This window comes from Lepisma saccharinum, chromosome 27 (assembly GCF_977018435.1).
Source record: "Lepisma saccharinum chromosome 27, izLepSacc3.1, whole genome shotgun sequence".
In the NCBI taxonomy this organism is placed as follows: domain Eukaryota; kingdom Metazoa; phylum Arthropoda; class Insecta; order Zygentoma; family Lepismatidae; genus Lepisma; species Lepisma saccharinum.
This window is the reverse complement of record NC_139255.1, coordinates 43,843,966-43,860,260: the sequence shown is the minus strand read 5'-3', so window position 1 is coordinate 43,860,260 and position 16,295 is coordinate 43,843,966. Positions and strand designations below refer to the sequence as shown.

Sequence of the window (16,295 nt, the reverse complement as noted above, 5' to 3'; positions counted from 1 at the left end):
GAAAGTATTTCAAAAACTGTAACCTGAGATTTTCTAGGTGGAATTTGATTATTTCCAGAAGTTCACCAGCAATACTAACATAATTTTGTCCACAATATTCCAACACAGTTGGAAAAACTGCAATATTTCCTTCATCAACGCAATCAATCCAAAGTAATACTTTCTTATAATATCCCTTCACTTTCTCACGGGCTTTAAAAATATTTTTGTCGAAGCCTTGGAATTGAAGATTAAGATCGTTAAATTTGTTGAATATATCCGTCAACTAAGCTAGTTGGCAAAGCCACTGTTCATTCTCAAAATACGTTACCAGATCGGATTTTAATTTTGAAAGGAAACATTTTACCTCATTTTTCAGTTCAAAAAGGCGAGTCAATACGCGTCCTCGCGATAACTACCGCTCCTCGGTGTGCATAAACAGTTGAGTGTGTGTGGATCCCATCTCCTCGCCCTTTTTTTTTTTTTTTTTTTTTTTTTTGAAAATACGGACTACGGCTCGGAAGTTGAGGAAAAATCCTTTTTTTTCTTAGTGTCCGAAGACGAGATCCAACATTATTTATATATATATATATATATATATATATATATATATATATATATATATGTATATATATATATATATATATATATATGTATATATATATATATATATATATATATATATAATGTTCATTTTTGGTCATTGTAGGCCAGAAAAAGGTGGGTTTTATTTGTCCTTTTTTGCCTCTTTCGGCATTTTTTGGCTTATTGGTCCTTTTTTTAGGTCTTAACGGCTTTTTTTTTTTTTTTTTTGCAACTTCACCTTCTTTCAACTACGTTTTTACTGCCCATTTTCAATTCGAATCATCATCAGTTCATCACCTCTTAAACATCTTTCTGTAGTGAAGAAATAATATATATATATATATATATATATATATATATATATATATATATATATATATATTGGACGACTGAACCAGGTAAGGTACAAGGTCCTTTAACGGTAACTTGTCTGGAAGGTCGCGCTGTAACTGGCACCTTTCTCTTGTTTTGAAGCTTTCAGTTTTTTTTTTTTGCACTGTGTGCTCCATACCACCAGAATTTTGTACTTTTTTAATTCATTAAATATGTAATTAAAACTGAAGTTATTAATTAATTTAGATCACATTTATGCGTCCTTTTTATATATTTTTAGGTATTTTATAGGTCTTTTTTGGCAATTTATAGGTATTCAACTTTCGAGCCCTGATAATAAAAAATCAGAGTTAGAATCCTTTAAACTACTTATGGTAATAAGTTTCTGTAGCATTGTCTAACATCTGGAAGGTGTTTTTTCTGATCAGGGAAGTCAGACTTTACGCAAGTATATTTTCTCTTCTGGAGTCAAATATTTGCTTCATTGAATGATGTCTTTCTTATTTCAGGATGGAACGATAGGAACTAATCTAGTAGTTAAGCCAGCTCCATCAGGTATTCGTAAACATTTCGCCAAATCGAAGAATGTTCCAGAAGCAGTCGTAGTCGAAGATGACGACGACGAAATGTTTCTCGACGAAGATGAGAACATTAAAGAGGAGGTGGCGATTCCTGATGGCTTTCCTCTAAAAGGCAATGATTCTGCCTCTCGTCTATTATCTAATTCTTCTAATGGAACTCTAGGAAGAACGAAAAGAAGCACTCACAAACAAACATCAGGAATTCACATCGTGTACAAACAAAACACACCAGAAATGTATAGTGATTATGGTAAGTGAAATAGCAATACACATACTGTTGTATACTTATTTCAAGATAACGTGCTATATCTTCTAATAATGTGCATGTACTAAGGTATACCCAGAACCATAGCTATACTTGTGCCCTCGGAAGATGTGCAAACTACATGCTATCAAGTGATTAAAACTAGAATACCTGGATGCAGGGCTGTAGTCGAGGGTATACAGCAGTATACACCATATATCATCCTCTAGTTAACGCTCTGCTACAATGCATACACTTTCTTCTTTCATTTTGTTTATATTTATTAATGTAATTAGGCCATTACTCCTCTGAGCTTATTTACTTATTTAGGCCAAATAGTTCTTGTTTCACGTGATTAGGAATATAATGTTGAAAATAGGAGAGGGTATTTTATCACTGGCATTTGACTATAATAATTTTGTAGAAATGTGTACAGATAATATAGTTGAACCACAAACAAAATAACCTGCACAGACTTGTGACTCCTGTGCACTACTCCTGCATGGAGGGGAGGGGGATAGTGGAGCATGCTTCCTTATAGCTCGAGTTGAACAGATGAAGGGGGAGATGTACGGAGACTTTTCTCTGAAGGTTCTTTTCCTTGTGGTCGCTCTATAGCAGAACTTTTGCTAACATTAACAAATGTTGCTTTTTCTGTTCATTTTTCGCTATTTTATTCGTATAAGTATTTTTCCAAAATTCGTTAGCTTTAGCATAATTACTAATTAGCAGTAGCATTAAAGTTGTTAACAATATTCAAACTGATAATTCACAAAAGCAGTATCAACAAGAAAATAAAATATGCTGTTATATGGCCTATAAATTACTACTGTAACCTTTGTTTATATGCAATCGTTAAAATGCATGTTTCATATTTTTAAAAATGCCTTCACTACTGTGTCATGCCTCTTTTATGCCAATTATGACATTTTTTTTTTGTAGAAGTTAATTTATGTGATTCATATAGTTAATCAAAAAATGGTCTCCACTTCACATTTCACGAAACTTTGTATATACCATGTGAAACGTTTGGGATTACAGCACTGCCTGGATGCAGAGGCTTATGCAGAATTTTCCATCTGGAAAGGGGGTGTTAGTGTAGATTTAGAGCCAAAATGACCATAAATTGGGCCTTTGAAAATGGGGGGGGGGGTTGAGAAAATTTTGGGATGTGTGGATAGATCACTACCTGGATATATGACTGTGACAGAAGAGTCATCATCGAGGGAGACTAATTTAAACATGGCAGTAGCAGCACTGCTACCAGAACAGAGGTACAAATATGACAATAGATTACAGTGCACAATGAAAATGCTGAGCATTGAACAAACAAGAGGGAAAAGGTGTTAATCCAGTGATTTATCTACACACCCCAACATCCCTTAAATTTTTCCTCATCAGCCCCAATTTTTTTTTCAGGAAGGTCCAATTTAAGATCAATTGTTCTAATTTACACTTAATCTCCCCAATGGAAAAGTGTGGATTAACCCCTGTGTTAAAAGACGGTATATTCGTTTTAGGCACTATTGGGGATCAACCCCTCCCCCATTCTTTTTACTATTTTACTGAAGAGAATTGGGCAAATGTTCCTGTTCATGATTGCACTTTTTCCCCGGTTATAAGTCTTAAAAATATTGCCCAACCTGTCAGTAGTTTTCCCACTCTCAAGTTTCTGCTCACAGTTTAAAAAACACTTCCTCTATAATCTCGACATACATTTTAAATACATAAGGGATTACTTTATAATTATTATTTTTGTCTTGCAGCTTTCATGGAACCAGATAGTCTTCCAACAAAATATCGAAGCAAAAGGACAATTACAAAACGAGAAGCACCATATGTTATTTATCCAGAAATTTTAGTCATAGTTGATTACGATGGTTACAGGTATGTCAAAATAATTTACTTTACTGTGGAATTTTCAAATAATTTTTGAGTAATTAAGAAATTCTTTGCACAAGGAACAGATTTTACATGCAAGAATTGCATTTAATGTTCCAACCTATTTGTACTTTGTGCAAAAATTAAGAATTAAGACATCACCCCATTATTTACGATACACTCTTTGTATATAGTGATACAGGATGTACCTAGTCATATCATAAATTCTGTTACAAAGTTTAGACAGGGATGGCAACACTGGTTGGCAAGGTAACCCCGCAATGTTGGATCAAACAACAACCAGTATCATTGTGTGTTTGGCTGTGGTAGCGGAAAGGTGAATTGAATGGAGTGGGGTGTATACGAGAACCGTGTGGCAGTAATCGCACTGCACCAAGTTTGGCAAATCACCATCGGACATTTTCAACACCCTGAAAAAGCTGGTTTTCTGACCACGTTTCTTTGTCTATACATTCCACCTTCCCAAATTCCGTCATTTTTTCTATCACACAGTCACAATATCAGCAGGACGTTAGTGCATCGGACCATCAACAGATACTGTGACACAGGGACAAATGAGGACCACCCCAGAAAAGGTAGACCTCGCAGTGTGAGGAGCCAGAAGCTTGTGAAAGCAGTGGCAGCGCGGATTCGACAAAATTCTGTCCGGAAGCAAGCAGTAATGGCTCGAGAGCTGAACATTTCGAAAATGTCTGTCGCGTGTGCTCCGAAGTGACATAGGACTCCGCGCTTATCGGCAAAGTACTGGTCACTTCCTCACTCTACAGCTTAAGGTCCAGAGGAAGCAGAAAACAAAAAGACTCCAACGTTGTGCAAATGGTGGCCACAGGAGGATCCTTTTCACAGACGAAAAAATCTTCACGATTGAAGAGTCTTACAATTGTCAAAACGGGCATGTTTATGCCGCGGCATCCCAGGAAGCTCATGAAAACATGCCACGGATCCTCAGAGGCCATCATCCTGACACAGTGATGCTTGGGGGGGGGGGGGTCGCACGATGGCACAACTGACCTCCACTTCTGTGAACATGGTGTAAAAACATCTGAAAAAGTGTACCAAGCAACAGTGTTGTAGCCACTTCTGAAATCGTTGACCCGCACCATGTCCAACACCGACCCACAAGGCAAAGACCACACAGGAGTGGCTTCAGAGGAATGTGCCTGATTTCATTGCTCCGGCTGATTGGCCCTCCAACAGCCCCGACTTCAGCCCATTGAACTACAGGTTGTGGTTCGTTTTGGAGGGGGTGGTCTGTAGGAAGAGGTATCCAAACCTTGAGAGTCTCAAGTGTTCTCTTGTGAAGGCAGTGGCAGACTTTCCCATCGAGACTGTGCGTGCTGCGATCGATGACTGGCCTCGGAGACATTGGGCCTGTGTGAAGGCCAGAGGTGGCCATTTTGAACAGTGATTGGTGCTCTGTATTGGCAAGACCTGTACCTTTGTAACATCCAAATATTAATATATTAGCTTGTTCAGTGTGCCTGTAGTTCATTATTAACTTTGTAACAGAATTTATGATATGACTAGGTATTTAGAAGATGGGGTCCAGACTCCCTGAACCCCCTCCCCCCAAATGAAGACTATCAAGGCCAAAATTAAATAAGCAAAATACTTGTTTAATGTTGTATAACATGAAGTAATGTGCAATTGCATTAACAATAGTGTTAACACTACTAATAATATTGACCAGAGACTTTAATTTCCATTAACTGAACCTAATAACATTTTGGTAGGACAGCTGTTTTGATACAAATTCTAAACTAGACATAGCTAGATAATGAATACATGCTGTTATATATCTATTCTTGTATTATATTTTTACCTGTTCATGCAATAATAATATATATATTAATCTTATTAACCTATTGATTACTTTATTATTATTTTTAAATGTAAGACACTTGGTTCGGATCCCTCCCAAATTATAACTCTAAATATGTGCCTAGTAATGATTAATTTTATGCTGTTCATTCTCACATCACTCTCTTTAATATTATTTTATCTTAAAACTTTCATATTTTTTTGATGAAAATATAAGATAAACTATTTATTGATTACGAGCAGAAAATTAAAATGCTGTATCTATTTTGAAGTGTTTTCTTGTAAGCTATTTCAATATTGCCAAAAAAAAAAAGGAGCTTAATCTAATGATGATTTCCTTTCGTTTCAGACTCCATGGGGGAGACAATGTCCAAATAAAAAGATACTTTGTATCATTTTGGAATGGGGTAGATTTGAGGTATAAACTTCTAAAAGGGCCGAAAATCAGGATCAGCATAGCGGGAATAATAATATCTCGGGTAAGTAATTAGTCAGCAAATTACAATCTATTTTCCTGTTGAAAAGAAAAAGTGCAATAGTAGATTATTGTAATATCAAAAGTCTACAACTTAAATTTTGCATATCGCTTTTGGTCAATTATGAGGGTGAGTGATGATTAGAGAAAATTGGTCAAGGCATACTTGCAAAGAACACCCAGAGGTTCATCTTGTAACCAAGGGCTCCCAGATTCGACACCCGGTGAAGGCACATAGTGGTTTGGATCCTGGTTTAAACTGTAGGTCCTGTCCCAATTAGTCTATCTGTGCATAAAGAGGACTTAAAGAATACCCAGGTGCAGGCAAGGACTCAAACCTGACAACTTTGGTGGCAAGATCAAAAGTTGAGCACTTAACAAAAACAAGTCTACTTTTTTCAGTTCACGGCGAACATATATCATCGTAGGCACATCCATAATCTTTTTCTCTGGGAGAGGCACTGCATCATATGTACACTTGCGTTAGTTTATTTGGGGGCGGGGATTGGCAAAGTTTGCTTTAGATTCACTTTGTGTTAATGTAAGAAAATGGGGATCCCAGTTTCAAATGAATGTGAACCACTTTTTCTTCACTTTGAAATGAACCGGGACCTCTTGGTTACAATGCTTCTATTAACAAGATTTAAAAAATGGAAATATATAGCTTTGAACTTTGAAGATTTCACTCCATCAATGTAAATTTTCATGCAATATCTTTCTACGAGGGCATTCGCAATGGTGCAATATTCACGTTATTGTCTTGTAATGAAGATGTTCCGAACTAGATTTCCGGTGGTGGCATATTTTAGTGTCCAGTCCCGATTAGCCTATTTATGCTAAACTGATTTGTTTGGTCTTTGTCTCTAAGAGTATATTACAGAATGCAGCTGTAAAAGGATTCCACATTAGGTTACAGAACACTTCATGTCCCTTTTGGAAATCATTGTACCATGACTGTTCATAATTCTTAATCATGCCTTCTGGGAGGGATGCATGCCCCCGTATCTCTTCCACTAAATCCACCAGTGATTATCATTACAGTTTGATGAGACAAAATCCTCAATAATGTTTCATCCAATCATGAGTCTTGGATTACATTGCACTAAGTAGGCTACAGTACTCATGGCAACAGAAATAATTGGTGGGGTTCAACTGTTCAACTATTATAGCCCAGTACAATTTTAGTAACTAAAATTATAACCAATACAATTTTCTCTCTAAACAATTTGTACATTTCCATTTGACTTTGTTGAGTAAGGCTTTTATTTTTGGAAACCTATTTATGTGTGTGTTATGTTAATATAAATGTCTTTTCGCCTAATGTAATGTTTTGATCAACTTTGAGACTTTTTTATTTCATTACACCATTAGTGAAAATGTTCACTAAAGTAATGGTAGGGGGCTGGTTTCATTAAACCCTCCCTACACTAACTATATTTGACAAACTTTTACAGTATAATTAGTAGGAATGGACTAATATGTACCGATAAGTACTAATATACAATTACTGAAACTGATATTCTACTGATCCTACATAAAATTTCAAATGGTTCATTGACCTCCTCAGTAAATGTGTTTACCAGATGAACCAAGCTTTTGTAATGGTATGGAGATAAGTTTATATTGATAAAACTTGTAACAATATGTCAGTACTAAATTGTAAGATTTTGTATAGATATATTGGATCAGTAGAATTATCGGTATGACTATGTTGGTTGATACCGATAAGAGTACCGATTAATCTGCCCCATCTCTAATAAATAGATATCTTCATTTCATGATGCTTTCCTTGAGCTCATTTGATTGGAAAGAAAATAATTCAATAATTGCCTTTTCTTCCTCATGTAGGGTAGAGATGCAACCCCTTACCTAGAAAGGAATCGCGTTGGTCGAGATGCCATAGATTCTGCAGCTGCACTCACTGATATGGGCAAATACCTGTTCCGGGAGAGGCGGCTACCGGTGTATGATATAGCAGTAGCAGTTACCAAGTAAGCAATGCAAAACTGCGCCTAGTGCTAGGAAATTAGAAAAATACTTTGATTTGAATGAGTTTGATTGTCAAAACATGAATTACATAACAAATTGGTTGTTTTTATTTGGTTTCAATTAAAATGAAAACAACTTTGAGATAAATAAGGCACTGATATCAGCTTTAATAACAAAATAGGCACTATTATGTGCACATAATTTGAAAGTACTGCTCTGTTCAGTTTTTCAAATTCAAATTACTTCATTCAAAACAATAGATTAGATAATTTAAATAATGTTACTATGCACATGACTTGTATTTTAAGATTACATTGGTGTGCATTGGTTTCATTAAATATGTATTACTCTTACAACTATAAAATTGATTTTGAGTGCTCATAACTTTAAAATATCATTGTTGCTTGAAGATTAGTGCAAAATAAATGGCTTTATGTAGGTCTTACAGTACTGTAGTTACTGTACTCGCATTGTTCTATGGCCTCTGCAATAATACAGGAGGATAGGAAATGTTGCTAATGTGGAAATACCATAATTAATTTCAAAATAGTTTACAAGAATTGTTTGCATGCAATGTTAATTGGAATTTGTGCATTGTCTAGTTCTTCTGCTATTTATACATATATTATTGTAACACTACATTTTGAGAGAGCATTTCTTCTGTAGTCTTCAGTCATAGATTTGATCCCCACCACTGGAAAAAGAAATTTTTGACCTGAAGACACGAGGAAAGGTGCTCCCAAAATGTAATGTTAGAATAGGTAAAACACTAGACAATAAGTAAATTCAATTAACATTGCATGCTAATAGAGCCATTCTCATTAGGGTTCAAAGAATAATTACAAAATAATTTATACAATTGCAACTATATTTTTAAACAATCTTCTTGCAATCTTGATTTCATTTTAAGTTCCTAATATAAACAGAGCTCAGCGCCTCAATGTTAATTTATCCTTACCACTAAACTTGAAACAAAAGTCATTATTTCATCCAGACTCTAGCATTAGCATCGAAATTTTAATGTAAGGTAGGTATGTCACGCACCTTGAACTGTTAGACAATTTTGTGCCAAGTGTGTTGTTTTTAAAACAGAAAAAAAAGATGCTACTAATCATTTTGACTGTTCATTAGGTATGATATGTGCCGCAGACGAAAGGGTGGACGCTGTACCAAGGGAACAGCTGGTATGTTTTACAAGTCTCGCATCAGCCATTTGTGTGTATATATAAATACTGCTTGTGTACATAAACCGTTACTGCAGGTGCTGGTATTTAAACTGTGGGTTTGTTGGAATAACATTATCCTACAGATTTTAAAGGTAACAGCCTATGGAATAAAAGTAAGGCTGTGTGGATAAGGCTTATTTTGTAAAATAATACACTGGTAAGTTGAGGGAAAGGACTACTTTCGGATTGTACAAAACTGGGATGTAATGTTCCATAACAGTGCAAGGGAAATTGGTGCATTTTTTATCCATATGTGTATAATTCTGATATATAGGGTGTATGGTTTAATTCTAACAAGATGAAACCTTGGTGGAATATGTACTTCAGTTTCCTTCTCTCCACTACCTCACCCAAAATTTTCCTAGTTTGAGGATCCACTAATAGATGTCACTGTTATGCACTCTTTTTTTGTTAAAAGCATATCATACAGAACAATGGTGTTCTGTCCAATTTGCAAGTAACACAGGTTCTTCAAAATGTAATAAATTCTGGTTGTCAGTGTCTTTTTCGAAAATTTTCAATCACTCCTGCATTTGATTTTAGAGAATATGGCCACGATGCAACAGTATTCAGAATACAACATTTATATGCGTTCTTTCATACATTTGTGAAATTCTACAGCTTTTCTTTATTTTCTATATCGTGACACAAAATAAATTATCATTTATTACATGTTTCTCTCAGGACCATGTAGCTTATTTTTATCATTGTTTTTCAATACTACAACCCATATTTAGCAAGATTCTTCTCTGCTTCCTTCCAAGTCAGTCTAAATTAGTTTGGAATCAAATTACTTTTTTACAGAACCTAACCACATCAATCTAGCTTATCAAATAAATACAAATTATCTAAAATTTCAGGAGCCTCTCCGATGGCACAGTGGTAGCATCGTTGCCTTGTAATCAAGGGGTCCCGGGTTCGAGGCTCATATTGGTTCGGATCCCAGTTTAAGCTGTAGGTTCAGTCCCAATTAGCCTTACTGTGCATAAAGTGGACTTAAAACACCAAATCAATCAATCAATCTAAAATTTCAACTTTAATACTACGATTGCAGACCTCCGTGGTGAAGTGGTTAGCACAGCCCGCTATGATGCCAGAGGTCCTGGATTCAATTTCATGTCATCACTCATCCTCATCATCAGTTAGCTGACAGTGGTAGAAAAGTTACATAAAATAACATAATTCAATCAGTTAAATCGTACTAGTAAAGCTGGGTTTTTAATAGAAATTTTCATTTAAGTTTTTCATTACGAGATTACATGGTCAATTTTTGAGCATTTCATTGTTTCTGATATGTACAGAAACATCTTTGAGAACCACCTCCAATGAAAAAACAATATATGTAAATGATGTTTATAGTTAAGCAAGACATTATCACATCTCTATTCTTCTTTCATCAAAGACACGGTTAATATGTTTCACGAATTTTACTAATTCTTTCAGCAAGCACTCCACTGTTATTCTTTTGAAATAATACATAAACAAACACGAAACTGAAACAGAAAATCAATATCGCAATAAGATAAATTGTGCAGAAGTTAGCAAACAAAAACAGAACCTACTAACATTCTCCTTGCAGATATCGTGGGGAGTAAGGAATGCAGACTGAAAAATGTCATGAAGGTGATTTCCAACTTGGTTTTCTCTGGAAAGTTGTGGATAAAGTGTAAAGCATCTCCTAACAATTGTGGCTTTTGTTTTTACAGATTAGACATGTGCAGGCGGCAGTATGCTAATGACATATGCAACAGGGGTACAGCAGGTAGGTTGGGTTGACTAACAGACCAGACACCATAAAAAAGAAAATACACAACAATTGTTTTGCCAGTTTTGAAAACTGTGCTGCATTCAAAAGAGTTCTTTGTTTTTCAAAAAAGAAAAAAAAAGATAGTGCATATACTTATGCACACCTATATTAAACTATACTTCACATTGTGCATGTATAAATTAAATAATTCATAAAAATTAAATTTAAATGAAGACTTAAAGCAAAAGTATAATTTGCATTATTACTTCTATTATAATTACAGTACTAAACTGAAGATTAAAAAGCAATCATAAATACAAATAAAATAGTAGCTTTTTGCATTTGCACCAAAAGTACATAGATATGATTAGCGATTTAAAAGCCTGCCGATAGATTTATTCTTCACTCAACTGTCTTCATCTGTACTCCTAGATTTCAAAGACAAAAAAAAAAGACACTAAAGAATTGCTTAACAAATTACAAAGGTATTTCAGAACATCATTTGCGATTCTAAAATTTTGAATATCTGAGATTATAGAATTTTTGGATTGATAATTCTTTCTCAACTAAAGGAAATGTAAGGAAATATAATTTATACGCTCATTAAATATGAATGAAATAGCAATTTGAGACTACTACTCTCATTTGTTAATGATTTTTTCAATCTGAAAATTCTTATTTAAAAATGTAGATTTTGTGAGAAATCTTCTGAAAATGTAAAAGGCCAGCAAAATTACTTCATTTTGAAGGATTTTTCCTAAGTTCTCATTGTTTAAGTCTCAATTCATAGCAAAATTGTCAACAATATCTGAAAGTGTTATTTAAATGACTTAATAACAAGAGATAGTGTGTCCAATCTGATTTATAATAAGTTTGTGTTCTGAAATGCTTTGACAAGACAAATTGGGGTTTAAAAAAACAAAAAAAAAAATGACATGCAGTGACAAATGAAAGAATCTAAATCTAAGACAAGAAAGAAAATATTTACAGTGATTTCTAGATAATGATGCGCATGCATCTAGGAACCAAATTGGTCCTTAGAGCTGTCACATTTTTCGTTCTTGTTTTGTGAAACGTATGTATTTATTACCATATTAAGATAATAGACAGTACAAGGTACCAGTTTAGCTCCATGATACATTCAACTGTACCAAGCTGACAATTAGTCACTTTCTACATTTCCATTCTGTTATATAACTTGACAATTATTCCTTGGACATGCTATATCGTTTTTATTCTCTTTTTCACATGACAAAACACACAAAAAGGCATTATGGAATGAGGTAAGGCAATGCTGCTTACATCTGTCAAACGTGGGGGACTAAACTTTCTCTAATATCTAATCAAACTTGCTTCATTGGCTGTAACTTGATGCCTGTCATAACTTTGTAGTGTAGTTGTTTTCGGTTTTCATAGCACCATGTAAATTCTTTTTGCTAACAAACTAAATAGTTAGATTAATTGAAAAATGTGTACAGCTTTTTTTCTCCTACTAAAACAAATATAACACGTGTAAAATTTCAGTTGTGAATGTGCTTCTTTAGGAATGGAAATGATCCAAATTTAAGAAAGGTATTAACTCTACAATGATTCAAAAGTATACAAGTCAGTAATGGTGTATTGATGCATTTTTCAAGAGAGAATTTATTAATTTTCCTAGATAATTGATGTTCAAATATGACAGTAGTTCCTTCAATGTAGGAAATTGTTCATTACCAGGCTTTGTTTTAAAAATGTGCATCAAGCAAGGATCAAGGAACCTTAGGAATTCCAATACTCTATCACTGAACTACCAATCCAATCATGTTTCGCTTCAAATTCACTATTTCAGGTTTCTCTGTGTATTAATTCAGTTTAAAATCATTCATGCAGGATGATTGCACGAAAATTACCAGTTTTAAATAGATTTAAAACGCACACTGAAATTTGATATGTAGATTCAAGTTCTGAGTAGATAGACTTATCCATTGGAAATTTTCAACATTATTTTTACGAACAACAGCTTAAGCATAAAAGTATTTGAAAGAGTGGTAGCATCAGAGAAAGTTAGTGTGGATGTAAAAACACTAAATATCGTACAAAAACTGTAAATTTGACATAAAAGAGGATATATTTATTCAGTTCCTCTTGCTTGCTGGGGAAGAGAGGGCAGCTACAGGGCATCTGCCCTACGCTCCCTCTAGCACTGGCACTGATTTGAAATTAAACATTATGATTATAATCCAGTGGCGTGCATTCAAGGTAAGCTACCGAAGCAGAGCTTTGGTATGCAATTCGCATGTCGAGAAGCATTTTTGTGGAGCCCGTGATAGACTAAAATGCCGCAAAACAGTGGCATGCGGTGTTTTTAAAAAGGCAACCCTGCCCCTTGATGTATTATTGTTTATTTAAAAATTATATATTCAGTGCTTCGGCTACCTAAATGGTCACCGCACGCTACTGTTGTAATCCATGAATATATTACTAGGAATCATTTTCACCATGTAAGATGTTCTCTTAATTCCTTTCAGTGTACAGTTTTCCCTTAATTTGGCATAAAGCAATTCCGAGACTGAATTTGTGCATTGCCGAATGATCAAGGTTTGTTGTCCAAAGTGGACAAAAATCTCAATGTTGACCCAGCATTTTGAGGGTGTTACCTGAAAAAAAGAAACACTGGTCTATAGGGAGGGGGGGGGGGCAGTGGCAATGGGACTTCTACCTTAAAGTTTAATTTGATTCATAATAGTGCACAATGTTTTTAGTGCAATGGCCTCAATTTGATTCAAGGCTTTCAATTTTTACGCTAATTGTATGTTTCATGCCATTGTACAGAAAACTGAAGTTTTACACATTTTGAACCACTAACCAATTAAAACTACTCTGGAATTCTTGTACTTACAATTTTTAGAGTAATTGTGTTGTTTTTTTAATTACTTTTTCATGTTTCTTATCTCAGTGTAATCAGTGCTAGAAGTTAGCTTTAGCTGTAACTTTCTGTCAGAAGTATGCTTTTTTTTTCTTTCAGGAATTAATTATATTCTCAGTCTTGAATAATAATTTTCATTTTCTCTCTTGTTTGACCTATTTAGATATAATTTTATTAACTTCTGAAAATTAAGCTTGTAATGGCAGCAAGTGCTATAACTAGAAATCTTGACCCTCCCAATACAATTTTGTTGTTTCTTTACTAAAGCTCTTAATAATTGTAATATTGTATTTGTTCTACAATAATATTCTATGATTAAGTAAAACACAAGTCACTACTTACATCTGGTTTTGACAGATTCTTTCCAAAATAAACGTTTTGGACCTGTTGCCAGATCGTCCCTCAGGGTAGTAAAAAGAAATCTCATTAAAGGGAGAAAAGCTAAATAAAAATGATACAAAGTCATAGGCCGCGGTGGCTCAGTCGGTAACGCGTCTGACTACCATGCTCAAGGTCCCGGGTTCGATCCCCGGCCGGTTCAAATCCGGGAACTTTTCTAACGGTGGAAGCGGCCCCGGCGCCCACCCAGCGTCGAATAACATGGGTACCTGGGGGAAACCCTGGGGGGTAAAGGCGGTCAGGGGGGTGATGCTGATCACATCACCCCCACTTCATGGCATGGTGCTATGCACAGGGGAACACTTTACTTTTTTTTTTTTTTTTTTTTTTTACAAAGTCATAGGATCATGGCCACCAGCTGTCTTGCATAAAAGATGCATGTCATTATCTATAACTTGTATCCTTTTAACAAATTTTATTCCCCTTTTATGCTTTTAATGTAACATATTTACGTATTGTGCGAGTTACTCACTGTATAATATAATCTAAACAAAATTTGTATAAAATAGTCTTACTTACAAGAGAGAGTATAGAATTTTGAAACTACGTTTCGGGGTTCGACTGCCCCCTTCCTCAGCTTTTAATGTGATTTCTTTTGACTTCCTTGAGGAAGGATCTCGCAATGGGTCCAAAACACCAGTTCTTAGAAAGAGCATGCCAGACTACTTGTAAGTAATAACTGTGTTTTATTAAATAATTATTGCAAGCGAACCTTTAAATTATCTAATAATATTTTAGTGTTGCCAGTTGCAAATACTTCACCGACTGCATGACTCCATTTGAATTCCTCTTTATTGATATACAGGGTGTATCAGAAGTGATAGCACAAATGGTAACTGTGAAAATTAGATGATACTATAAGCAAAAAAGTCTCCGTAAACATGGAGTCGCAAATGAACCATTTGCGAGATAATTGCAAATGTATGGTCACGATCAGCCACTGAATTGATTGTTTGTATACATCATACGCTTGTCTACTTGCGCACTCCAAGGTTTCTTTGTTTAAAACTCAACACTGCCGAAATGGGGCGTTGTGAACAAACCATTCGCCATGTACAAGACTGAAGGCGTACCAGGCGATGTGTACAAACAATAACTCAGTGGCGGATCGTAACCATACATTTCACAGTTTCAATTTGCACTATCACTTCTGATACACCCTGTATATGCAGAATTAGATGCTTATTGATGACATTTCTTATTAATTAAGTTTGCATTACATGCTTAATGTTTCATTAGTTCCCTTTAGAAATTTAATTTATAGCATGAAAATGAGAACTTTAAAATAAATATTGAATCTTCTGAAACAGTCTGACATATCTTTCATTTCAAAAAGAGATCTACATATTTATCTGCATTTTCTGGTAAAAATATTCTTCTGCTTTGTGTTAACTTCTCTGTTCTGTAATTCATATCGATTTTTTTTTTTTTTTTTGACATTTGAACATATTTGTATTAACTGCTAAAAGCACTTAATCTATTTTAACCACAAACTCGAATTTGCAGGTTTTGCTTATGTTGGTGGTGCCTGTGTTGTCAACAAGAGGTTAGAAAAAGTGAACAGCGTTGCTATTATTGAAGATACTGGAGGCTTCTCTGGAATCATTGTTGCAGCCCACGAAGTTGGTCATTTGTAAGTACTAATTGTTATATTACATATTAGAGTTAGACCAAAATGAATTGTTTGCTGATATGGATAAATTACCAATATAAAATTTATCTATGTTGATAGCTGATATTCGACTGATGCAATGTAGCATTTCAAATGTTCCTTGAAGAACGTGAATAGGTCATTCATATTCTTAATTATGTATGTAACTAAGCAACTGCGAGAGTTTCATATTTGAACATGAATCTGCATAACCAACTTCCATGGTGGAGTGGTTAGCACAGCCTTTGCCGCCTGTGTTTTTTTTTCCCGTTACCTTGATTGAAAATGAAGATACAATTGAGATGATCCAATCAGAAATGCAGTCAGAGCTGCACACCCTCACAAGAATCACTGGAACTGGTGTTATTTCATCAGATGGTAGCACCAGTCCTGAAAATTTTGGATACCACCTCGTATACAATAGGTATGCATTTTTATTTTGCTATGAAACTTTG

General features: G+C 34.9%; 1 protein-coding gene across 5 annotated transcripts in view; it reads left to right on the top strand.

Annotated features, from left to right (window-relative positions):
* sona (sol narae metalloprotease) overlaps nucleotides 1-16,295 on the top strand; it is a 330,966-nt gene that overhangs the window by 287,671 nt on the left and 27,000 nt on the right. For 4 of the 5 annotated variants that reach the window (XM_083113324.1, XM_083113325.1, XM_083113323.1 and 1 more), the window contains exons 6-11: nucleotides 1,407-1,728; nucleotides 3,489-3,609; nucleotides 5,795-5,924; nucleotides 7,769-7,911; nucleotides 10,842-10,897; nucleotides 15,696-15,822. In XM_083113324.1, the coding sequence (XP_082969450.1) occupies nucleotides 1,407-1,728; nucleotides 3,489-3,609; nucleotides 5,795-5,924; nucleotides 7,769-7,911; nucleotides 10,842-10,897; nucleotides 15,696-15,822 (899 nt within the window). Of the gene's footprint in view, nucleotides 1-1,406; nucleotides 1,729-3,488; nucleotides 3,610-5,794; nucleotides 5,925-7,768; nucleotides 7,912-9,040; nucleotides 9,094-10,841; nucleotides 10,898-15,695; nucleotides 15,823-16,295 lie in introns of all 5 variants that reach the window. The other variant, XM_083113326.1, reaches the window with a different exon arrangement.